Source organism: Eptesicus fuscus, chromosome 5 (assembly GCF_027574615.1).
Source record: "Eptesicus fuscus isolate TK198812 chromosome 5, DD_ASM_mEF_20220401, whole genome shotgun sequence".
NCBI lineage: Eukaryota > Metazoa > Chordata > Mammalia > Chiroptera > Vespertilionidae > Eptesicus > Eptesicus fuscus.
The window spans coordinates 53631903-53650940 of record NC_072477.1 but is presented as its reverse complement, the minus strand read 5'-3'; the positions used below and the strand labels follow the sequence as shown (position 1 = coordinate 53650940).

Here is a 19038-nt window from a genome sequence, read left to right as displayed (position 1 = left end):
TATATAATAAAAGCCCAGCGACCCTTATGGCGGAACAACCAGAATGACTAGTCGCTATGATGTGCACTGACCACCAGGGTCAGACACTCAACACAGGAGCTGCCCCCTGGTGGTCAGTGTGCTCCCACAGGGGGAGCGCCGCTCAGCCAGAAGTTGGGCTCACAGCTGTTGAGCGCAGTGGCAGTGGAGGGAGTCTCTCCCGCCTCAGGCAGCGCTAAGGAGCTGCAAGCCAAGTGAGCCAAGCAGTAAGAAGTGAGCAGGCAGCCCTAACTGGTTTGGCTCAGTGGATAGAGGGTCGGCCTTGGGACTCAAGGGTCCCAGGTTTGATTCTGGTCAAGGGCATGTACCTTGGTTGCGGGCACATCCCCACTAGGGCGTGTGCAGGAGGCAGCTGATCGATGTTTCTCTCTCATCGATGTTTCTAACTCTCTATCCCTCTCCCTTTCTCTCTCTGTAAAAATCAATAAAATATATTTTTAAAAAAATAAAGAAGTGAGCAGGCAGGCGGTAAGGAGCAAGCAGGCAGGTGGTGAGGAGTGAGGGGTCCCAGATTGTGAGAGGGTGCAGGCCTGGCTGCGGGAACTCCCCACCCCCGCCAAACACACACATGAATTTCATGCATCGGGCCTCTAGTATACATATAAAGTTCTGAGAAAAAATACGTATGTATCAACCCTAAAATTAGAAATTTTGCTTTTAATTGGCATTATCTCTCAGGCAATGTCTTCATGATAAGTTGGGAGAAGAAATCACAGAAGTCAAAATTGCATGTTGTGGGGATGGTTTCAATTTTGTGATTAATTTACTGGTAATTCATTTATGTTAATTTAATGGTAACTGCACCCCTTTATCAGTAAGTTCTAAATGGAGTTCATCCTCTGATTTGCAAGGCCAAAGGGCTTCTGTATTATAGGTCCTCTGGCAGAGGCCTGAGAGAACCACCATGAAGGCATAGGAGCCCGTTTATCTGAGCCCTATTGAGGTCTATAAAACATTGCACCCACTGTATCCACACCGTGCTACAGAGGGCTTTGTACATAGTATTGTAGCTCTGAGAGCCCATCAGAAAGCTTAATGGTCATAGCTGAGTGGGCTCAAAAATATTTTCCTTTTGAGTGACTGCTAAATGCTCCTGGCTTCACACTGTGGATTCAAAGACTGGATTATGTTCAGGGTTTATGGAATCCACAGCCTGGTTTCCTTTATTTCCTTGCTACTTTAAAAACATAAAATTAATTTGGCAGTATCACCGTTTCCTAAAATGAGATGTATCAAATCAAAAGTAATAAGGCTTCCTCATGGGGCATAATCTATCATTAGATTTGTAACTGGATGCCTCCTGAGAGCTAACTCAAGAAAGGGAAAGATAAATGAAAACACCTGAATTAACATAGTTACAGAATTGGTTAAAGACAGGCATAAACCAAAGGTCCAAATACCCTCCCCTTATAAAAGAATGGTTTTTTTCAGACATGGGATCAACACTGCCTAACCCTTTGTAAGTGATTCTTATGTATCGATTGATTTTTTGAGAGACAGAGAAAAAGGGGTGCAGGAGAGAGAAACATCGATTTATTGTTCCATTTATGCATTCATTGGTTGATTTTTTTTTAAATAAATGTTTTAATATTTAGAGCTCACCAGGAAGTTTTTTGTGTTTTTTTTTTAAGATTTTTAAATTGATTTTTAGAGAGAGAGAGAGAGAGAGAGAGAGAGAGAGAGGGAGAGGGAAAGGGAGAGAAAAAGGGAAGCCTCAATGTGAGAGGGAGCATTGATCGGCTGCCTCTTGTATGCCCCCTACTGGAGATTGAGCCCACAACACAGGCATGTGCTCTGAACGGGAATCAAACCAGCAACCTTTTGGTGTTTGGGACGATGCCCAACCAACTGAGCCACACTGGCCATTGGTTGATTCTTGTATGTGCCCTGACTGGGAATCAAATCCACAACCTTGACATATCGGGACGATGGTCTAACCAATTGAGCTACCCTGCCAGGGCCTATAAATGTTTTTTTTTAAAGAGTGAAATTTGCTGATTTGGATAATATTATTTTATACAATGATCATAGTCCCAAAAACTTGAGTGTAAACTGTTTTCTGAAGGAATCTTTATTATCTGTGTACATGGGAACTGATTCATTTACTTCCTGCGTGTTTGAGGAAGAAATACACTGATTCAAAGATGATACCCAGGGAAGGCCTCTCTCCCCGTAAGTGAAAGCTAAGAAATATGACTAGAAATAAGATGAGCAATAAAATGTGCAATAAAAAGCAGAACTAAAGAGAGGCTTTGTGGTAACAATAATTAAAAAATATAGCTGACCTCATAAGAAAGTCACAATACAGGAACCCAAAAGGTTTAAAGAGCAAGAACTATAGAGTCTACACCTAGAATTGGCAAACTAAAGTAATATGGCCCACTGCCCTTGGGTCAGCCTGCCAGCTAAAAATGATATATATTTAATGTATGTATAGTTGGCATATAATATTATATTAATTTCAAGTATACAATATAGTGACTCAATATTTATATACCTTACATTGTAATCACCACATTAAGTCTAGTAGTCATCGGTCACCATGCAAACTTATCGTAAGATTATCGACTATATTTCCTTTTACCTTTTCTCCCATCCCCCAACATCTTCCCTCTGGTAACCATCAGCTTGATATGTTTCTATAAATCTGTTTTTGTGGAATATGTATATATACGTATATAAATATACACACAAGCTGGGGCAAAAGTAGGCTTAACAGCTGTGATTACACAAAACAAAGTTTTTGTATTATTATTTATTACTGTATTATTTTCCGTACAAACAAGTTTAAACCTACGTTTGCCTATCTATCTATCTATCTATCTATCTATCTATCTATCTATCTATAATAAAATAGTACTCAGCTATAAAAAAAGAATGACATTTTGCCATCCGCGACAACATGGATGGACCTAGAGGGTATTATGTTAATGAAACAGTCAGAGAAGGACAAATACTGCATGGTTACATACAGTATTTTCTATATGTGTAATATAGAAAAACAAAACACAACAAAAACAGAAACAGAGATCAAACTAATGGTTTTTGTATTTTCCAACAGGGAAACATTTTTAAAATAATAATATTTTGTGACACATCAAAATGAAATGAAACTCAAATTCCTGTGTCCATAAATAAAGTTTTATCGGAACTTAATCAATACCCATGCACTTATATATTTTCTATGGCTGCTTTTGTGCTACAATGGCAGAGCTGAATACCTGTGGCAGAGACCATATGGCCCACTCTATTAGTGTACCTGGGCAGCCATAACAACCACAGACTGGGTGGCTTCAACCACAGAAATTAATTTCTTACAGATTCTAGAACTGGCAAGTCCAAGACCAGATCTGACAGGGTTCAGTTTCTGGTGAGAGCTCTCTTCCTTCTCACTCTGTGGAGAAAGAGCTCTGGTGTCTCTTCCTCCTTTTTTCCCCCTAATGCAGTGGTTGGCAAACTGCGGCTCGCGAGCCACATGCAGCTCTTTGGCCCCTTGAGTGTGGCTCTTCCACAAAATACCACGACCTGGGCGAGTCTATTTTGAAGAAGTGGAGTTAGAAGAAGTTTAAAAAATTTGGCTCTCAAAAGAAATTTCAATTGTTGTACTGTTGATATTTGGCTCTGTTGACTAATGAGTTTGCCGACCACTGTCCTAATGGATTAGGGCCCTACCCTGATGACCTCATTTAACGTTTGTCACCTCAAAGGCTCTCTATCTACAGTCACATTAGGGGTATGGCAGGTAACCTTTCATTCAACATATGAATTTAGGGGGCATACACATTCACTTCATATCACCCACAAAGCCTAAAATATTTAATATCTGAGTATTATTATAGAAAAAGTTTGCTTCCTCTTGCTCTAGATCAGTGGTTCCCAAACTTTTTTTGGCCATGCCCAACCTAAGCATCTCTAAAATCCCGATGCCCGCTGTGACACATAGTTCTTATTCAAAAAGTGAACTCCTATTCACGTGGAGGAAGCCTAAAAGGCCATTAACTTGGTCTAAACCAACTTCCAAAGAACATGGCATCCATGAAAGAGAAAAATAAAAGAACAAAAGAACAGTTAAAGTACTGAGAAGAAATCACTAAGAAATTGTTAAAAATAATAATAATATGAAGTGATATGGAAAAATAGCAAAAAGTTTCAAAACATATAATAGAGAACTGAAATGCATAAATATGTCACTATATATTTATATACCGTGTATGAGGCCCACAGAACCATAAGAAATGCAGAAAATTCACTGTTAATAACTCATTCTCAAATTGCCCCCCTTAAAAATCAAAGTGCCCCCCTGTGGGGCGTGTGCCCCACATTGGGAACCACTACTCTAGGCCTCGATTCTCAAAGTGGGCATAAGTGCAAAAACATCAGGACCCACCCTGACCTACTGAATTAAAATCTGCATTTTAACAAGATTCCTGGGTAATTCATATACATATTAAAGCTCAAGAAGCATTGGTTTCCAAATCTAGTGACCATGGTAGATAACGTGGAAAATGTTTTTTAAAAAAATACATATTTCTAGGCTCTACCCTGAGAGGAGAACAATTAAAAAAAACAAAACAAAACAGCTAACCTTGCTGGGGACTTAAGAAGAGTGCAATTAGGCATGGACTGTGCTAACCTTTACATTCATACTTTCATTTAATCTTCCTAACATTGAAAATAGATATTATTATTATCCCTATCTAAATGATTAGGCAAAAAAACAGGATTTAATCTGATAATAAGTTGTGGAGCTTGAAGTCAAACCTAGGCAGCAGATGTAAAAATTATTTAACTGATATATACACATACATGTATCTATCCTATCTAATAATAGAGTAATATGCAAATCATCACTCTGCTACACTCACAAGCCACGCCCACCAGCCACGCCCCAGCCACGCCCACCATCCAATCAGAGTGAGTATGCAATTAAACTGAAAACATGGCGGCAGCCCCGCCCCCCAGCCTCTCCTGGTCTCAGGGAGTCAGAGAAGTCAGGCGCCAGCGCCTGAGGCTGGCTGCAGCCACGGAGACCAAGAAGCCGCCTGCCCCATGATCCCAGGCCTCAGCCAGCCTCAGAAGCCTCAGGTCCGCCTGCCTCATGTCCGCCTGCCCCATGTCCTGGGGAGACGGAGAAACCGGCCCCTGCGCCTGAGGCTGGGTGCGGCCGGGAGACGAAGAAGCCACCCGCCCCATGATCCTAGGTTGCAGCCAGCCTCAGAAGCCTCAGGTCCGCCTGCCCCATGTCCTGGGGAGACGGAGAAACCAGACCCCAGCGCCTGAGGCTGGCTGCAGCCACGGAGACCAAGAAGCTGCCTGCCCCGTGATCCCAGGCCTCAGCCAGCTGGAGAAGCGGTTCACCCCACATCCTGGGGGAGACAAGAAACCAGGTGCCAGTGCCTGAGGCTGGCTGCAGCCCGGGAGATGAAGAAGCCGCCTGCCCTGTGATCCCAGGCTGCAGCCAGCAGCAGAAACCTCAGGTCCGCCTGCCCCAAGTCCTGGGGGAGACTGAGAAACCGGGCCCCAGCACCTGAGGCTGGCTGCGACCTGGGAGATGAAGAAGCCGCCTGCCCTATGATCCCAGGCTACAGCCAGCTGGAGAAGCCGCCTACCCCATGTCCACCCACCCCACATCCTGGGGGAGATGGAGAAACCGGGCCCCAGTACCTGAGGCTGGCTGTGGCCTGGGAGATGGAGAAGCTGCCCACCCTGCGGTCCTGGGCACCAGTACCTGCGGCTGGCTGTGGCCTGGGAGACAGAGAAGCTGCCCACCCTGCGGTCCTGGGCACCAGCACCTGCAGCTGGCTGTGGCCTGGGAGACAGAGAAACCGCCCACCCTGCGGTCCAGGTGCCAGCACCTGCAGCTGGCTACAGCCTGGTAGATGGAGAAGCCGCCCACCCTGCAGTCCCGGGCACCAGCACCTGTGGCTGGCTGTGGCCTGGGAGACAAAGAAGCTGCCCACCCTGCAGTCCTGGGCACCAGCACTTGCAGCTGCAGCTCAGGCGAAGCTCCCTGCCCACCATCCCCTGAGGCTGCAGCCAGCCTGGGCGCCTATGGCTGACCAGAGTGAGGGAAGCCCGGATCCTGGGTGCCTGTCGTCAGCTGGAGGAGGGAATCCTGGGTACCAGGTGCGGGCCGAGGCAGAGGTGGTTAGGGGCAATCAAGCCAGCAGGGGAGCAGTCAGGGACAATCAGGCTGGCAGGCAGAAGCAGTTAGGGGCAATCAGGCAGGCAGGTGATCGGTTAGGAGCCAGCAGTTCTGAATTGTGACAGGGATGTCCAACTGCTGGTTATCCCATGAGGGGTCCCAGATTGGAGAGGGTACAGGCCAGGCTGAGGGACACCCTCCCCGCTGCACCCCCCCCCCCGTGCACGAATTTCGTGCACCGGGCCTCTAGTATATATATAAAGCGCCAGGGTCCGTCACGTCCTAAATGACCCAATGGATGACCCAACAGCAGGCTCCATTGATTAGGGGATGGCTAACGGGGAAACCGGGGTCCCTCAGGCACTGATGAATCCGTGGCAGCAGCAACTGGTAAGGTGAGTGGGCTGGTGGAAGGCAGACCGCTTGGTCACTCTTCCCAGCCCTCAGACTCCAATCAATCGGTGGCGGAGGCGGGGTGGAACTGGGGATTGGCTCCCTTAGTCGTCCTGCAGGGTCGATCTCCAGAGGACGGGCCAGGCACCAATGGACCAGCGCCGCCAGCACGATCCTGACAGTGCTGCCGGCCTCCTGGAACTCAACCTCAGGCACTGCAGCCGCTTCCCCTCCCTAGACACTCCACAAGGAAGAAAGGATATCGCCAGCAGCGCCAGGGGCAATCAGCGGTTACTGCTCTCCCTGTGCTTCCTCCAGGTCGCCCGCCCCGCTCCAGATGAAGTGTGAGCACTGCACACGGAAGGAGATGTGAGTAGATAGCACACAGGCAATTAATTTCAAAAGATTGTGGACCAATCGTTTCCCTCATTGGCCTGTTGGTTTGTTCCTCTCTAAGTATTTCCTCAACAACCTCACAAAAGGAGCAGATACTAATAGGAATAGTCCATTAAGGCTAATTAAAGCCATTAAAATTAATTTTGTTTGGAGATTTATTGGGAAATTTGGGACCCCCATTGAGACCATTGATGCACGCCGGGGAGTCACCCAGCGGAGCCCCTGAAAAGACTGCTGCTGGGGGCTGTGACGTAGTGGCTGCCCTCCCCGCCCCCTGCCCTGCAGGCCTGGCACCGGCTCTGAGAGGCTCTAGCACTCACTGCTCAGCTTATCACCGCAGCTGTACCTCCAACCCCTTCAGGTTGTGAGAGGAGAATAAGAAGGTGTGAACCGTGAAGGCCAAACTGGGAGACATTTTCACAAGAAGGCGGACCCAGCCGTCATTTTTATGATGTGGTTTGTGAACCATTAAATGTTCCCCCTTACAATGTATAATCAGGGCGTGCCCAGTGCCAGGGAGCCCAAAGGGAGCGGAGCCCTTAGATGTGAGCATTCTGTGCGTTTCAGGGTCTCCTGAGGGTGTACGTCCCCTGGAGGGTGAACCCCAGGCTTCAGGGAGGCCTCAGACCATTGTCTGAACTTACAGCTCTCACACTGTGTGAAGGCAGGAAAGCGGGCCGTGACATTTGCATCCCGTCCCCAGGTGTTACAGGGCAACACGCAAAGCTAAACGGTTGGAATTGCGATGGCGCCTCAGCTGACTGAGGCGGGAGGGTGCCCTGAATCCCTGGGCCTCTGTGATCGTGGGAGTCCTCGCTCTGGGCCGAGAGAGGCAGGAAGAGAACCTGAGGAAGTGTGAGGGGCTCGGCTGTTATTGCTGAAGGAAGAGGCTGGACGCAGAGCCAGTGGTTCTCCTGAGCCCCTGGGCAGAGACATGCCGGCCACACCCAGTGCCTACGCTGTGTTCCCACCAACAGAACTGCAAGTCCATCAGCGTGTGCTGCTGTCAGCCCATGTGTGTGGTCCTTCGTTACAGGAGGATGGAAACTGGCCCCCGGGGGATGGGGTCAGAGGCTCTGTGGCCAATGAGCGAGCAAGCAGAGAGTAAGTGGCAGGGAGGGTGAGGCCAGCACTTCAGAAAGTGAGGTGCACTCAGGAATACACGGGAGGGGGTGGGGGGGACTATGAGCAGTGCAGGAACACGGGAGCTGGGCAGGCAGGCAGGCAGACAGTAGTGCTGCACGAGAGGGGAGGTGGTGGCAGAGGGCAGCGGGGGCAGTAAAACCCCCGTGGACTCAGTCAACAGCAGGCCTGGGTCTCACAGGTCCTGTGGTCAGAGTGGGGCAGCTTAGCGGACCCTCTGCTCCAGCTCTCACACACTGTGCAAGGCTGCGGCGAGCGGGGAGCCTTCTGGCCCACGCTTATCAGGACGCTGGCAGGACCCGTCCTGAGGACTGTCTGACTAGAGGCCCAGCTGCGTGCTGGCTGTGGACAGAGACGCCCTGAGGTCCTAGAGGCCACTCCGGCTCCTTGCCACGGATTCTCCAGTTCCCAAGGGGGCCTCCCCCCGCGGCTGCGAGGACCAAGCAGGACAGGCCCCAGGGAGCCGCAGGAGCCACATCCCAGCTCCCTGGCTGGGCAGTTAGGAGCAGCCACGGCCTCTCCCACACTCGAGAGGAAACATTCACGTGAGGCAGGACACCAGGGCCACTAGGGTCTGCCCACCACGGACACCAGTCACCCTGGACCCCGTCACAGTGTTGCCTGGATCCTAAACGTTGGGAAACTGGTGACTCCTGCCAACTGTTTATCCGAGGAGACGACGGGTCCATTCTCCATGGTCCCCACGGGCAGTTGTCAGATCTCCCAGGAGGCCTTGCAGAGGCCGTCTTGCTTGGGGGCCTAGAGACTCAGATCTTTTTGTCAATGTGAAAATGTGAAACGGTCCAAGTCTAGCATGTCAGACACAGATTCCACTGTAAGAAATGTACAAATGAACAAAACAAATCTGAAAGTCAGATAAGCCAGTGCAGTGTCTCTTGGCAGTGTCTCCTCGGAGGGGCTCTCGGGGGTCATTGGTAGAAATTCTGTCACCTGGGAACCCACAAAAAGACTGCTCAGGGCTAGAGAAATCACTGGAGATGTTCACCGAATGAGTGCATGACAATATGGTCCCCAATATCTTTAATAGAGGGGATGTCTTAGGCCTTACCATGCAGCCTGTTATGATGTATTTACATTATCGAGACGGGCCGGACACACCCTGCAGCCCTCCTATAGTCCCTCCCCAGCTGGCCAATCTCCTGCATCCCTCCCTGGCCCCAGTCGTACACTAGTGGGGTCTCTCGGCCTGGCCTGCACCCTCTCGCAATTCAGGACCCCTCGGGGGATGTTGGAGAGCCAGTTTCGGCATGACAGCAGAATGACTGGTCACTATGATATGCACTGACCACCAGGGGTAGATGCTCAATGCAGGAGCTACCCCCTGGTGGTCAGTGCACTCCCACAGGGGGAGCACTGTTCAGCCAGAAGCTGGGCTCATTGCTGGTGAGCACAGTGGCAGTAGTGAGAGCCTCTCCTGCCTCCGCGGCAATGCTAAGGATGTCTGGCTGACGTCTTAGGTCCGCTCCCCATGGGGGGGAGCGGGCCTAAGCCATCAGTCGGACATCCCCTGAGGGCTCCCAGACTGCAAGAGGGTGCAGGCCAGGCTGAGGGACCTCCCCCCCGCAGTGCACAAATTTCATGCACCAGGCCTCTAGTATATATATATATAAAACTGTCAATGCCACAGGCCTCCTGTAATAATAGAGCATTGCAAATGATGTACCATGGGAATAACTAACACCATTTGGGATTGAAAGAGTATTCTCAGAAGAGTTGAGATTTCTAGGCTAGGTAAGATTTTTCCAAATGGAAACTCTAAGTTCACCCAGAGAATACCAAAAATATTTTAGAATGGCAGATAACCTTTCATTCAAGACTAAGAATTCAAGGAAAGCTAACTAGATTATGCATTGTAACTTCTGTACAGTTCTCACAGTTTCATCAATCTGCAAACATTCTGTCTTTAAATAGAGCTATATATTTTTCATTGTCTTAATGTAACAGCATTTTTGTAGTAATAGAAATTTTTTTGGGGGGGGGGTTAATACTCATCTGAAGATATTTTTCCATTGATTTTTTTAGAGAGAATGGAAGGGAGAGAGGCAGAGAGAAACATCGATGTGAGACAGACACATTGATTGGTTGCCTCCTGCACACGCCATGACTGGGCTGGGGATCGAGCCTGCAACAGAGGTACCTGCTCTTGACTGGAATCAAACCTGGGACCTTTCAGTCTGAGGGCCGACACTCTATCCACTGAGTCAAACCAGTTAGGATACGAGTTTTTTTAGAAATCAATGCTCCATTTCTTTTGAGATTTTGATTTTACAATTTTTCAAGTACTGGCATCTATAATGATACTTGAGCTGATAGTTGATATCAAGGTACCAGATTATCTGAAATGAATTTACAAGCTGAAAGTCATTATGAAAAGATATATTTGAAATTATTCACGATTAGGAAGATTTTGTTATAAAATATAGTGTATTATTTTTGTTAATTCTCACTCAAGGACTTTTTTTCCCATTGATTTTTTTTTTTTTTATAGAGTGGAAGGAAGGGAGGGAGGAGGGAAAGAGAAAACATTCATGTGAGAGAGACACATTGTTTGGTTACCTCCCGCATGCGCCCCAACCAAACCTGCCCAGAATCAAACCTGCAATCCAGGTACATACCCTTAACCAGGAATCAAACCCGTGACCCTTTGGTACATGGGTTGGCACTCTAATCACTGAGAAACACTGGCAAGGGCTAAACTATCGTGTATTTTTCACTATCTTAAGGGGTGCAGTAAAGAAGTTGAAAAAAAAACCCAACCCACACAATATAAGAATTTTCACCTGTAGAATGCTTCCATACATCTTCTAAGTATTATCTAAGATTTCCTTGTATGAGAGAGACAAGGAAACACAGTCTCTGAAAAGACTGTGGCCTGCCTTAAAATGTAACTTCCATATTTCATGTAATGAGTGATTCTAATTCTCTTCAAAACAAAATCACTATTATAGTGAGTTCCACAACGAACTCTCTCCAATAAAAGTAGTCTCTTTTATGCCACAAAATCTTGTTCTGCCTTGACTATATCAATTTGGCTCATCATCAGTTTTTTTTTTTTTTTAAGATTTTTAATTGATTTTGAGAGAGAGAGAGAGAGAGAGAGAGAGAGAGAGAGAGAGAGAGAGAGAGAGAGAGAGAAATGTGAGAACTCCTGCATGCCAGGCATGTGCCCTGACCAGGAATCAAACCAGCAACCTTTCAGTGCACAGGACAACACCCAACCAACTGAACCACACCGGCCAGGGTGTCATTGGAAGTTCTTGATTTTCTTTCTTGAGATATGTAACAACATGACCAAATCCTATTCTATTATGGTAAAAAATAACACCCATAAATATGACTTGATTTTATCATGCTTCCATACAAACTGGCAAAGGGACTCTACAGTTACATTATTAACCAGGGACTGTTTCTTTTGACTTCAGTAACTGGAAGTTCCAACTTCGGATTTATTAAAAAAAAGGGGGGGGGGGACCTGTGATTTTTTAAGATATGCAAATAAGCTACAAGCATTACTAATGATTTTACATATTTTGGATCTTTATAATCGGTGCTAAATCCCATGCTCACTACTCATACTTGCTGTGAAATTTAATGGCACAAGTTCTTCGGCAAAATAGAAGCTAAAGATATAATATCAGTGTCATAAATGCTAAACTAACAACAATGTCATCTAAATAATCTCTCCCTTTCACTCTATTATATAAAGACTGAACAATTAAGAACAGTTCCTGACAGTCATCTTATGAAAAAAATCCTTTTGAAATTAGAAACTCTAACTTCAGAATTTGAAGCCAATTTCTGAAATAGACAAAGAAAAAGAGGAACAAATTATTTCAGTCAATCTATTACCAGGGAATACAAATGTGCTAATAATTTTGCTCAGTTTATTGTGTGATAAAAACAAACATTTTAAAATTGTACTTAAAACTTGGCTAAAAATTGAAAGTGCCAAAGAAAAAAAAACTAAGTGAAAATAATAACTACAAAGATAGAAAATCTTAAAGAAAAACCCCAAACTACAATTTAAAACAAATCACATAAACATTAAACCACAAACCTAATGCTTTCTCCCAACTTCCCCAAAAGTAAACCACTTCTAATTAAAATCAAACTGTGTATTTTTATTTTTTTATTTTTTTGACATTTTTTTATTGAGGTATTATATGTGTACATATCTTACCATTACCCCCCCCACCCCTCAAACTGTGTATTTTTAAATCATTAAAATAGAATAAACTAGCAATATCAAAATACTTCCATTGTTCTGCCAATATTTATATTATATTAATAAAGACACAGGATCTTTTTAGCTACTTTAAAAAACCAAACATTCTATATCTCCGGGAACAAAGATTTAAGGGTTTGGAGTAAAATGTTCTAAAATAACTTACATTAGTAAGTGCAATTAAATTTTGTTAATCAGAAATTCTGGAGAAAAGTCAGTCAGTCAACTTATTATCTTTTTGTTTAATCTTTCTTTTTTTAAGCAGAGGTCATATCTGTTACACCTTTTTATCTAGTACTACAAATGCCTTACCTACAAAAATAAAAAATGCTTGTTAAACACATTGAAAAATATAAATTTATTCATCTTTCTTTCAGAAACAAAGAACTATATATATTAACAAGAAAAATGTGTTCCAATAATATACAGTTTTACTGAAAACTTAATTATCAGAAGTGGAAACAAAAGAATGTGTATTAGGGCATCAGAAAGGGCTAAGATTAGTATGAAAATGAAATTTTGAGACATCAGTTTGTTACTCAAATTGACACTGAATCAGCAAACAGAAGCATTTAAATTTCATTTCCAAGCCCACTTAGTAAATCTAGTTCCAGTTAGAGTAGCTTTAATGTACAAAAGCTCAGTAAAAGCAAGTATTCACCATGCGAGATACAGATAGAGTTCCCTTAACCTGCTGCCCTCTAGACACATCACTCTCTGTTAAACAGGCAGCTACCACCAGATGCTCTCACTGAAACTGGTCACAGATGGTCAGCTGTCCAGTTAACAGAACATACTGCCCTCCCAATAGCCAAAAGTCAGAAGGAAAAGAGTGAGAGCTTGCTTAGTGAGTTAAATCTACTCGCTTGCTGTAAGAATGGCTAAACCCCAATTGTGACTTTCTAGAAAAGCAAGAGTAGGCCCTAGGGCTCTCATGATTAAAAAGGCATCCAAAAGTAGTCTAGTGAACAGCTGTCCGATGCTTGAACCCACACAACTGCATCCCTGCTAGTCAGCCAGGCCGGCCATGGCTTTGGCAACTCCTGGGGTGCGGAACCTTGCCTCCAACAAGAAAGCCCTGGGATCAAGTCCTCTGTTATCCTGCACTGCAGTGAGTCCAACTACTCAGTCTAATTCCACAGTCAGGAAATATGGAGCTATTAACTTTTTTATTTTATTTTTTGTTAATCTTCACCCAAGGATATTTTTCCCATTGATTTTTAGAGAAAGTGAAGGGTGGGGGTAGGGGCTGGGGTGGAAAGAAACATAACTATGAGAGAGACACATTGATTGGTTGCCTCCCACACAAGCCCCAACTGGGACCAAGGATCAAACCTGCAACTCAGTTACCAAGAACTTGACCAGAATCGGGCCGATGCTCTAACAACCAGGATAATATGGAGCTATTTTAATACACAGGATATACTGACTATAACAAAATCATTTCCTAGTTTATGCATTATAAAGAGATTTCAAATTGAATTACCCCAAATAGTATACACAAAGGATATTACAACATAAGCAGTATATGTGATTTCATTTTACAACACAGGAGAAAATAAAGGTTTACAGTATTGAAAGCTTTATTTAGAAACTAGAGGCCCGATGCACAAAACTCGTGCAAGGGGCTTGGCCCTTGCAGCCCCAGCTTTGTCTGGAAGGTCGTTTGGCCATCCAGTCTAATTAGCATATTACACTTTTATTATTATAGCTTAATCAAGATTTCAACAAAGATGGTCCTCGCCTCTCTTTTTCCACCCAAAGCCCCCCTCCCGGGAGTGGGGGTGGGGGGAGGACAACCAGAGTGAGATGCCTGGACCATGTTCTGATCAAGCTGACAACCCAGCTGGCTTCAACTGCAAAGCATCACACAGATGTTAACTGTCGAAGATTCAAGATTGACAAGAAGCAATTGGCTGGCTTCTTGGTTTAACTGTTAGACTTGAATATGGAGATAATGATGAAAAATATAAGGACTCAGTACTTGATAATACAAAAAATGCTGACAATGCAGCTAAAAATGTAGAGCCATTGATCAATCTGGATATAAAGAGTCCTGATTTTAAAATGAAAAAAAAAAAAAGATTAAAAAAGTTTTTTTAAAAAGGAAAAAAAAAAAAAGGTGATTTTAAGGCTGGTGTAATGGCTTTGGCTAGCCTTCTTTGGATTCAGCGTCAGGTTTACCTAGCAATGCTTAAGGCAATTCACATTTTGGTCCAGGAGCGCCTGACACAGGATGCAGTTGCTAAAGCAAATGAAACAAAAGAGGGATTGCCTGTTGCTTTAGACAAGCATATTCTTGGTTTTGACACAGGAGATGCAGTTCTTAATAAAGCTGCTCAAATTCTGTGATTGCTGTGTACAGAAGAGCTCAGAGAGCCACAGACAAAAATTAATGAAGCCACAGCAGCTGTTCAGGCAACTGTCGATTCAAAGACAGACCACAGACTGGGGACGGTTGAAGATGAACATTTTAGGATTTCAGCCTCTCACCTACTTAGTACAGTTGGGAGTCATATACACCCTAGTGTATGTTTTGAAATCAAATGTCCATTTTCAAGAGAAGAATTCCAGAAAAGTGACTATGTTCTAGATTCACAGGGGTGGGGAACATCTGGCCCACGGGGCATAAAAGGCCTGAGAAATCATTAGCTCTGGCCCTGCCAAGGCATTAGGAGTGACTTAATTAAATGTATGACAAAATATACCAGGCTAATTTTTTAAGTTGATAATTTTGTATGGCCTGGGAATGATGTTATAAATATCCAAATGGCGCTTGGCAGAAAAAAGGTTCCCCAGCCCCACTCTAGAGATTTATCAGCATTACTTTTTCTTTAAAGTTCAGGAAGTGGGCGGGGGTGGGGAGAGAAGAGTGAGGGCTCTTCTTCTTTATATATATATGCATATGTAGAAAATTTTTAAATTTTAAAGAATTGTTTTTCATTGCCAAAGTCTTGACTGCTTTTTAATCTTTCCACAATAAGCAGAGAATTATTTTGTGTATTTTCTAATTATTCATTTAATTATTCATCTGAATATTCAAGGGGAATGCTCTATGAAACTAGTTTTTGTATCTTCAACATATGTATATTTCCTTAGCAGTTTAATATATGATTTCCTATCAACAATTGTCCCAAATCCTGTTCCTCACCTGATACTAAGGACAATCTTTTTGAATAAGTGATATGCCTATGGAAAGGGAGCACACACTGGCTAGAAAGTCCTACTGCTGACTCTGGTGACAGTGGGTTAGGCAACATCAGTTCAGTATCAATGGTTTAAGGAAGGTCACCCTGGAGCATATGCAATTTCTAAAGCTATGTGACAGAGATCAATAGTAAAATTTATTTAGCCAAAAGCAGATTAAATTAAACTCGGACACAATACGATTATAAGCAAAATGCCATCTGGGAAACTGTAGCAAAGAGCCAGAAGATGGGATTCTATGCCCCTGCGTCTGCAAACAGACCCCTACTGCTGCTTCCTACTGCACAGGGGAGCGTGTCTAATACTGCTCGCACAGCTTGTGCTACCAGGAGGCCAGGACGGAAATGGGGCAGCCCCTTTGGACCACTGTGCCTCTTCCTTCCTGCACCCCAAGGGCAGTCTGTGACAGGGAAAGCCAGCGTGCATTGTAAAGTCCAACATGGGCAGAAGGCGCTGTCACAACTCAGTAGGAGTTTGCTTGGTAATCATAATTGGAGTTGCCCCCTTGTACTTAGGGGTGAAAAACCCACTCATGAGCAACAAATAGCTAAGTGTGCATTTTATACCTCCAGTAGATATCAGTTTATACCTCGTATTTACTGTAGACAAACATTCCTTTCCTTTCTACTTGACATGTTATACACATCATGACATTCCTGCCCTCAGCAAAGATAAGATGAATGGGGGATAAAGCAGTATCTTTCAGAACTCTGCTGAACACATTCACAAAGTTAAGTGCTTTTTCTCTAGTGTGTCTGGGTTAGAGCTACATAAAGTAAACATTCATATATACATGGGTCATATATAAGAGCACTATTTTGTACATAACTCACATGTGTTTTACACATGTAAAATAATACAGCTACTTAGCACTTTCAAAAGCAATTTCTGCTATACTTAATTGTTGTGTATTCTCTGATCCTTTGGTGATATTCCTGTTTTACATTGATAATCTACATCCACCACACACCCACAATTTAATTGACCAGGATCCCACTCTACCAGAACTGAACTTCAGAAAGAAAAGCAGATGCTCAGGGGTGGGGGAAAGATAGAAAAGATACCACAGTTACCTGCCAGCTTGTCAGTTCACTCACAATGGTGAGTCAAAAACCAGTCACTGACTTGAGCAGGACGACACACACAGTGATGTAGTAAAGTCAATTCTTTCTCTTTTTACCATTAAGTCAGTTCTGCTGGCTCACATCCAATAACTGTTCTCCCAGTTGGTAGAGAGGACGGAAAAGAGGGAAAGCGCAGCACAGACGCACTCACCTAGGCCGCTGAGGGTATAGAGAAGGTCGCTGGTGTCTAAGAGGATGGGGCCGTTCTCCTGCTGCCCTTCCTCTTTGTAGTACAGCTTGTAGCCCAGGATGGCGGCCGTGTCCTCAGCATCCTGCTGCCACTTCACAGAAATGGTGGTGCAGTTCAGAGGCTCCAAATGTAACTCTGGAGACTTAGGGGCTAGAAAAATTCACCAGAAATGTTATGTCATAATTCAAGTGAAAACACAGGAAAGTAGAGATTTCAGATCTCAAGCCAATGGTTGCAAAAAAGTTCAACTCAACAATTGTACTATAATTTTCAAAATTTCACAATGATATTACAGTTTGAGACAGAACTAAATATATAAAATACAATCTAAAAGACTAAGGCATATAAATAAGAACAAAATAATATCTATATTTGTGTATTTTTTAAAGAGACAAGTATTTTCTAATTCTGACCATCCAATATTCCTCTGTGATAGACAGAACAGGCCTTACTATTAATCAATTAATACCAACAAAACCAGTCAGGTTACATTCCACATTAGTAAAAGAAGAAAGTATAAAATTTCCTAATTTTATGGTGTTTCTATTAAATTGATATTTAAAAAAAACATAGCAATATTAACTAGGTCTCTATTAATGTGTGTGTGTGTGTGTGTGTGTGTGTGTGTGTGTATATATATATCATAACTTTTGGTAATTCAGTTTGATTTGGACTGATCTGTTCATGAAAGATTTGCTGAGCAAACGAATATTGTAACCAAAAGTTTTACACATTAATGAGTTCTATGCAAAAAGGGACTACTCAATAAAAAGTTTAAATTTTTTTCAATTAAGTCCATGATTTATAGGATACTATTATTCATAAAACAAAATTTAAAAATATGAACATAAGTTAAATAAGAAAAAATTGATTCCAAGGAATAAATACAGTTATTCTTCCTCAATCATCTTTAGAGATTTACCTTGCACACTTGTAGCTTTGGGTGTCCTATGTGAAGTCCATACTGATGACTCTCCCAGCCCCACTCTGGTGGCAGCAGTAATCCGCACCAGGTAGACACTATCAGGTTTCAGGCCTTTCAAAAGGTACTCATGCGTGGTCCCCGGGAGCTCCAGAACTTGAATGGAGTTCTCAGTGCTTAGGCGGAAGGACAGATGATAGAGCACCACTTGGCCCCTCCGATATTTGGCTGGGATGGGCAGCCAGGAGATGAGAATATCAGTGGGACTTCGACTTGTCAAACTGATTTCAGGAGGTCTCAGGGGAACTAGTCACGTAAGAAAACAGGTTGCTTATAAATATTTAGAATCAAAACTGTCAATCAGCACACCAGTAATAACTGAATTCTTTTAACAGCAATAATCTATACTAATAAAAGGGTAATAATAATAAAAGGGTAATATGCTAATTAGACCAGACATCTTTCCGGACATCCTTCCTGACGAAGCTGGGGCCGGAGGGAAGCCAGCCCGGGTCCCAGGTGACTGCAGGTGGCCAGAGAAGGGAAGCCTGGGTCCCGGAGGGAAGCCGGTGCCAGCAAGCCGGGGGAAGGAAGGCCTACTCTTGCACAAATTTTTGTGCATTGGGCCTCTAGTAACATAATAAAGAAGAGATGCCGGGCAAAGGCATCTATCCGGAGGAAGTAAACTCCACTGGGGCGTGGATTTTCGCGATCCTTGCATCTCAGTGTCTTGCCCCTCAGACCCTCAGAATGACCTGGCCCTAGCACAAGTATGAACTTGGAGTGGGTGTCCAACGAAGAGAAGTTGAATTTGTGCCGCAAATACTACCTAGGTGGGTTTGCTTTCCTGCCTTTTCTCTGGTTGGTCAACATCTTCTGGTTCTTCCAAGAGGCCTTCCTTATCCCCGCATACACAGAGCAGAGCCAAATCAAAGGCTATGTCTAGCGCTCTGCTGTGGGCTTCCTTTTTTGGGTGATTATACTCACCACCTGGATCACCATCTTCCAGATCTACCGGCCCCATTGGGGCGCCCTTGGGGACTACCTCTCCTTCACCATACCTCTGGATACCCCCTGACAAATTCTTCAGCATAGGCCGGGACCTGATCATTCTCCCAGGATGGGATCCTGTACTCTGAGCCCCCTTTCAAAGCCCTAATACTTATTCCCATCTCCTGTGTTCTCTGTTGACATACTCCAATAAATGACCCTAATTCTCTAAAAAAATCAAAA

At 44.2% G+C, this 19038-nt stretch overlaps 1 protein-coding gene and 2 pseudogenes across 1 annotated transcript in view; 2 read left to right on the top strand and 1 right to left on the bottom strand.

Moving 5' to 3' along the window:
• PRTG (protogenin) overlaps positions 1-19038 on the bottom strand; it is a 129133-nt gene that overhangs the window by 39241 nt on the left and 70854 nt on the right. Inside the window, exons 10-11 of the mRNA XM_028147798.2 lie at positions 17806-18111; positions 16845-17033 (exon numbers count right to left, since the gene is read on the bottom strand). Of these exons, the coding sequence (XP_028003599.2) occupies positions 16845-17033; positions 17806-18111 (495 nt within the window). The remainder of the gene's footprint in view (positions 1-16844; positions 17034-17805; positions 18112-19038) is intronic.
• LOC114232037 (RNA transcription, translation and transport factor protein-like) lies at positions 13390-15014 on the top strand (annotated as a pseudogene).
• Positions 18578-18924, top strand: LOC103287449 (gamma-secretase subunit PEN-2-like; annotated as a pseudogene).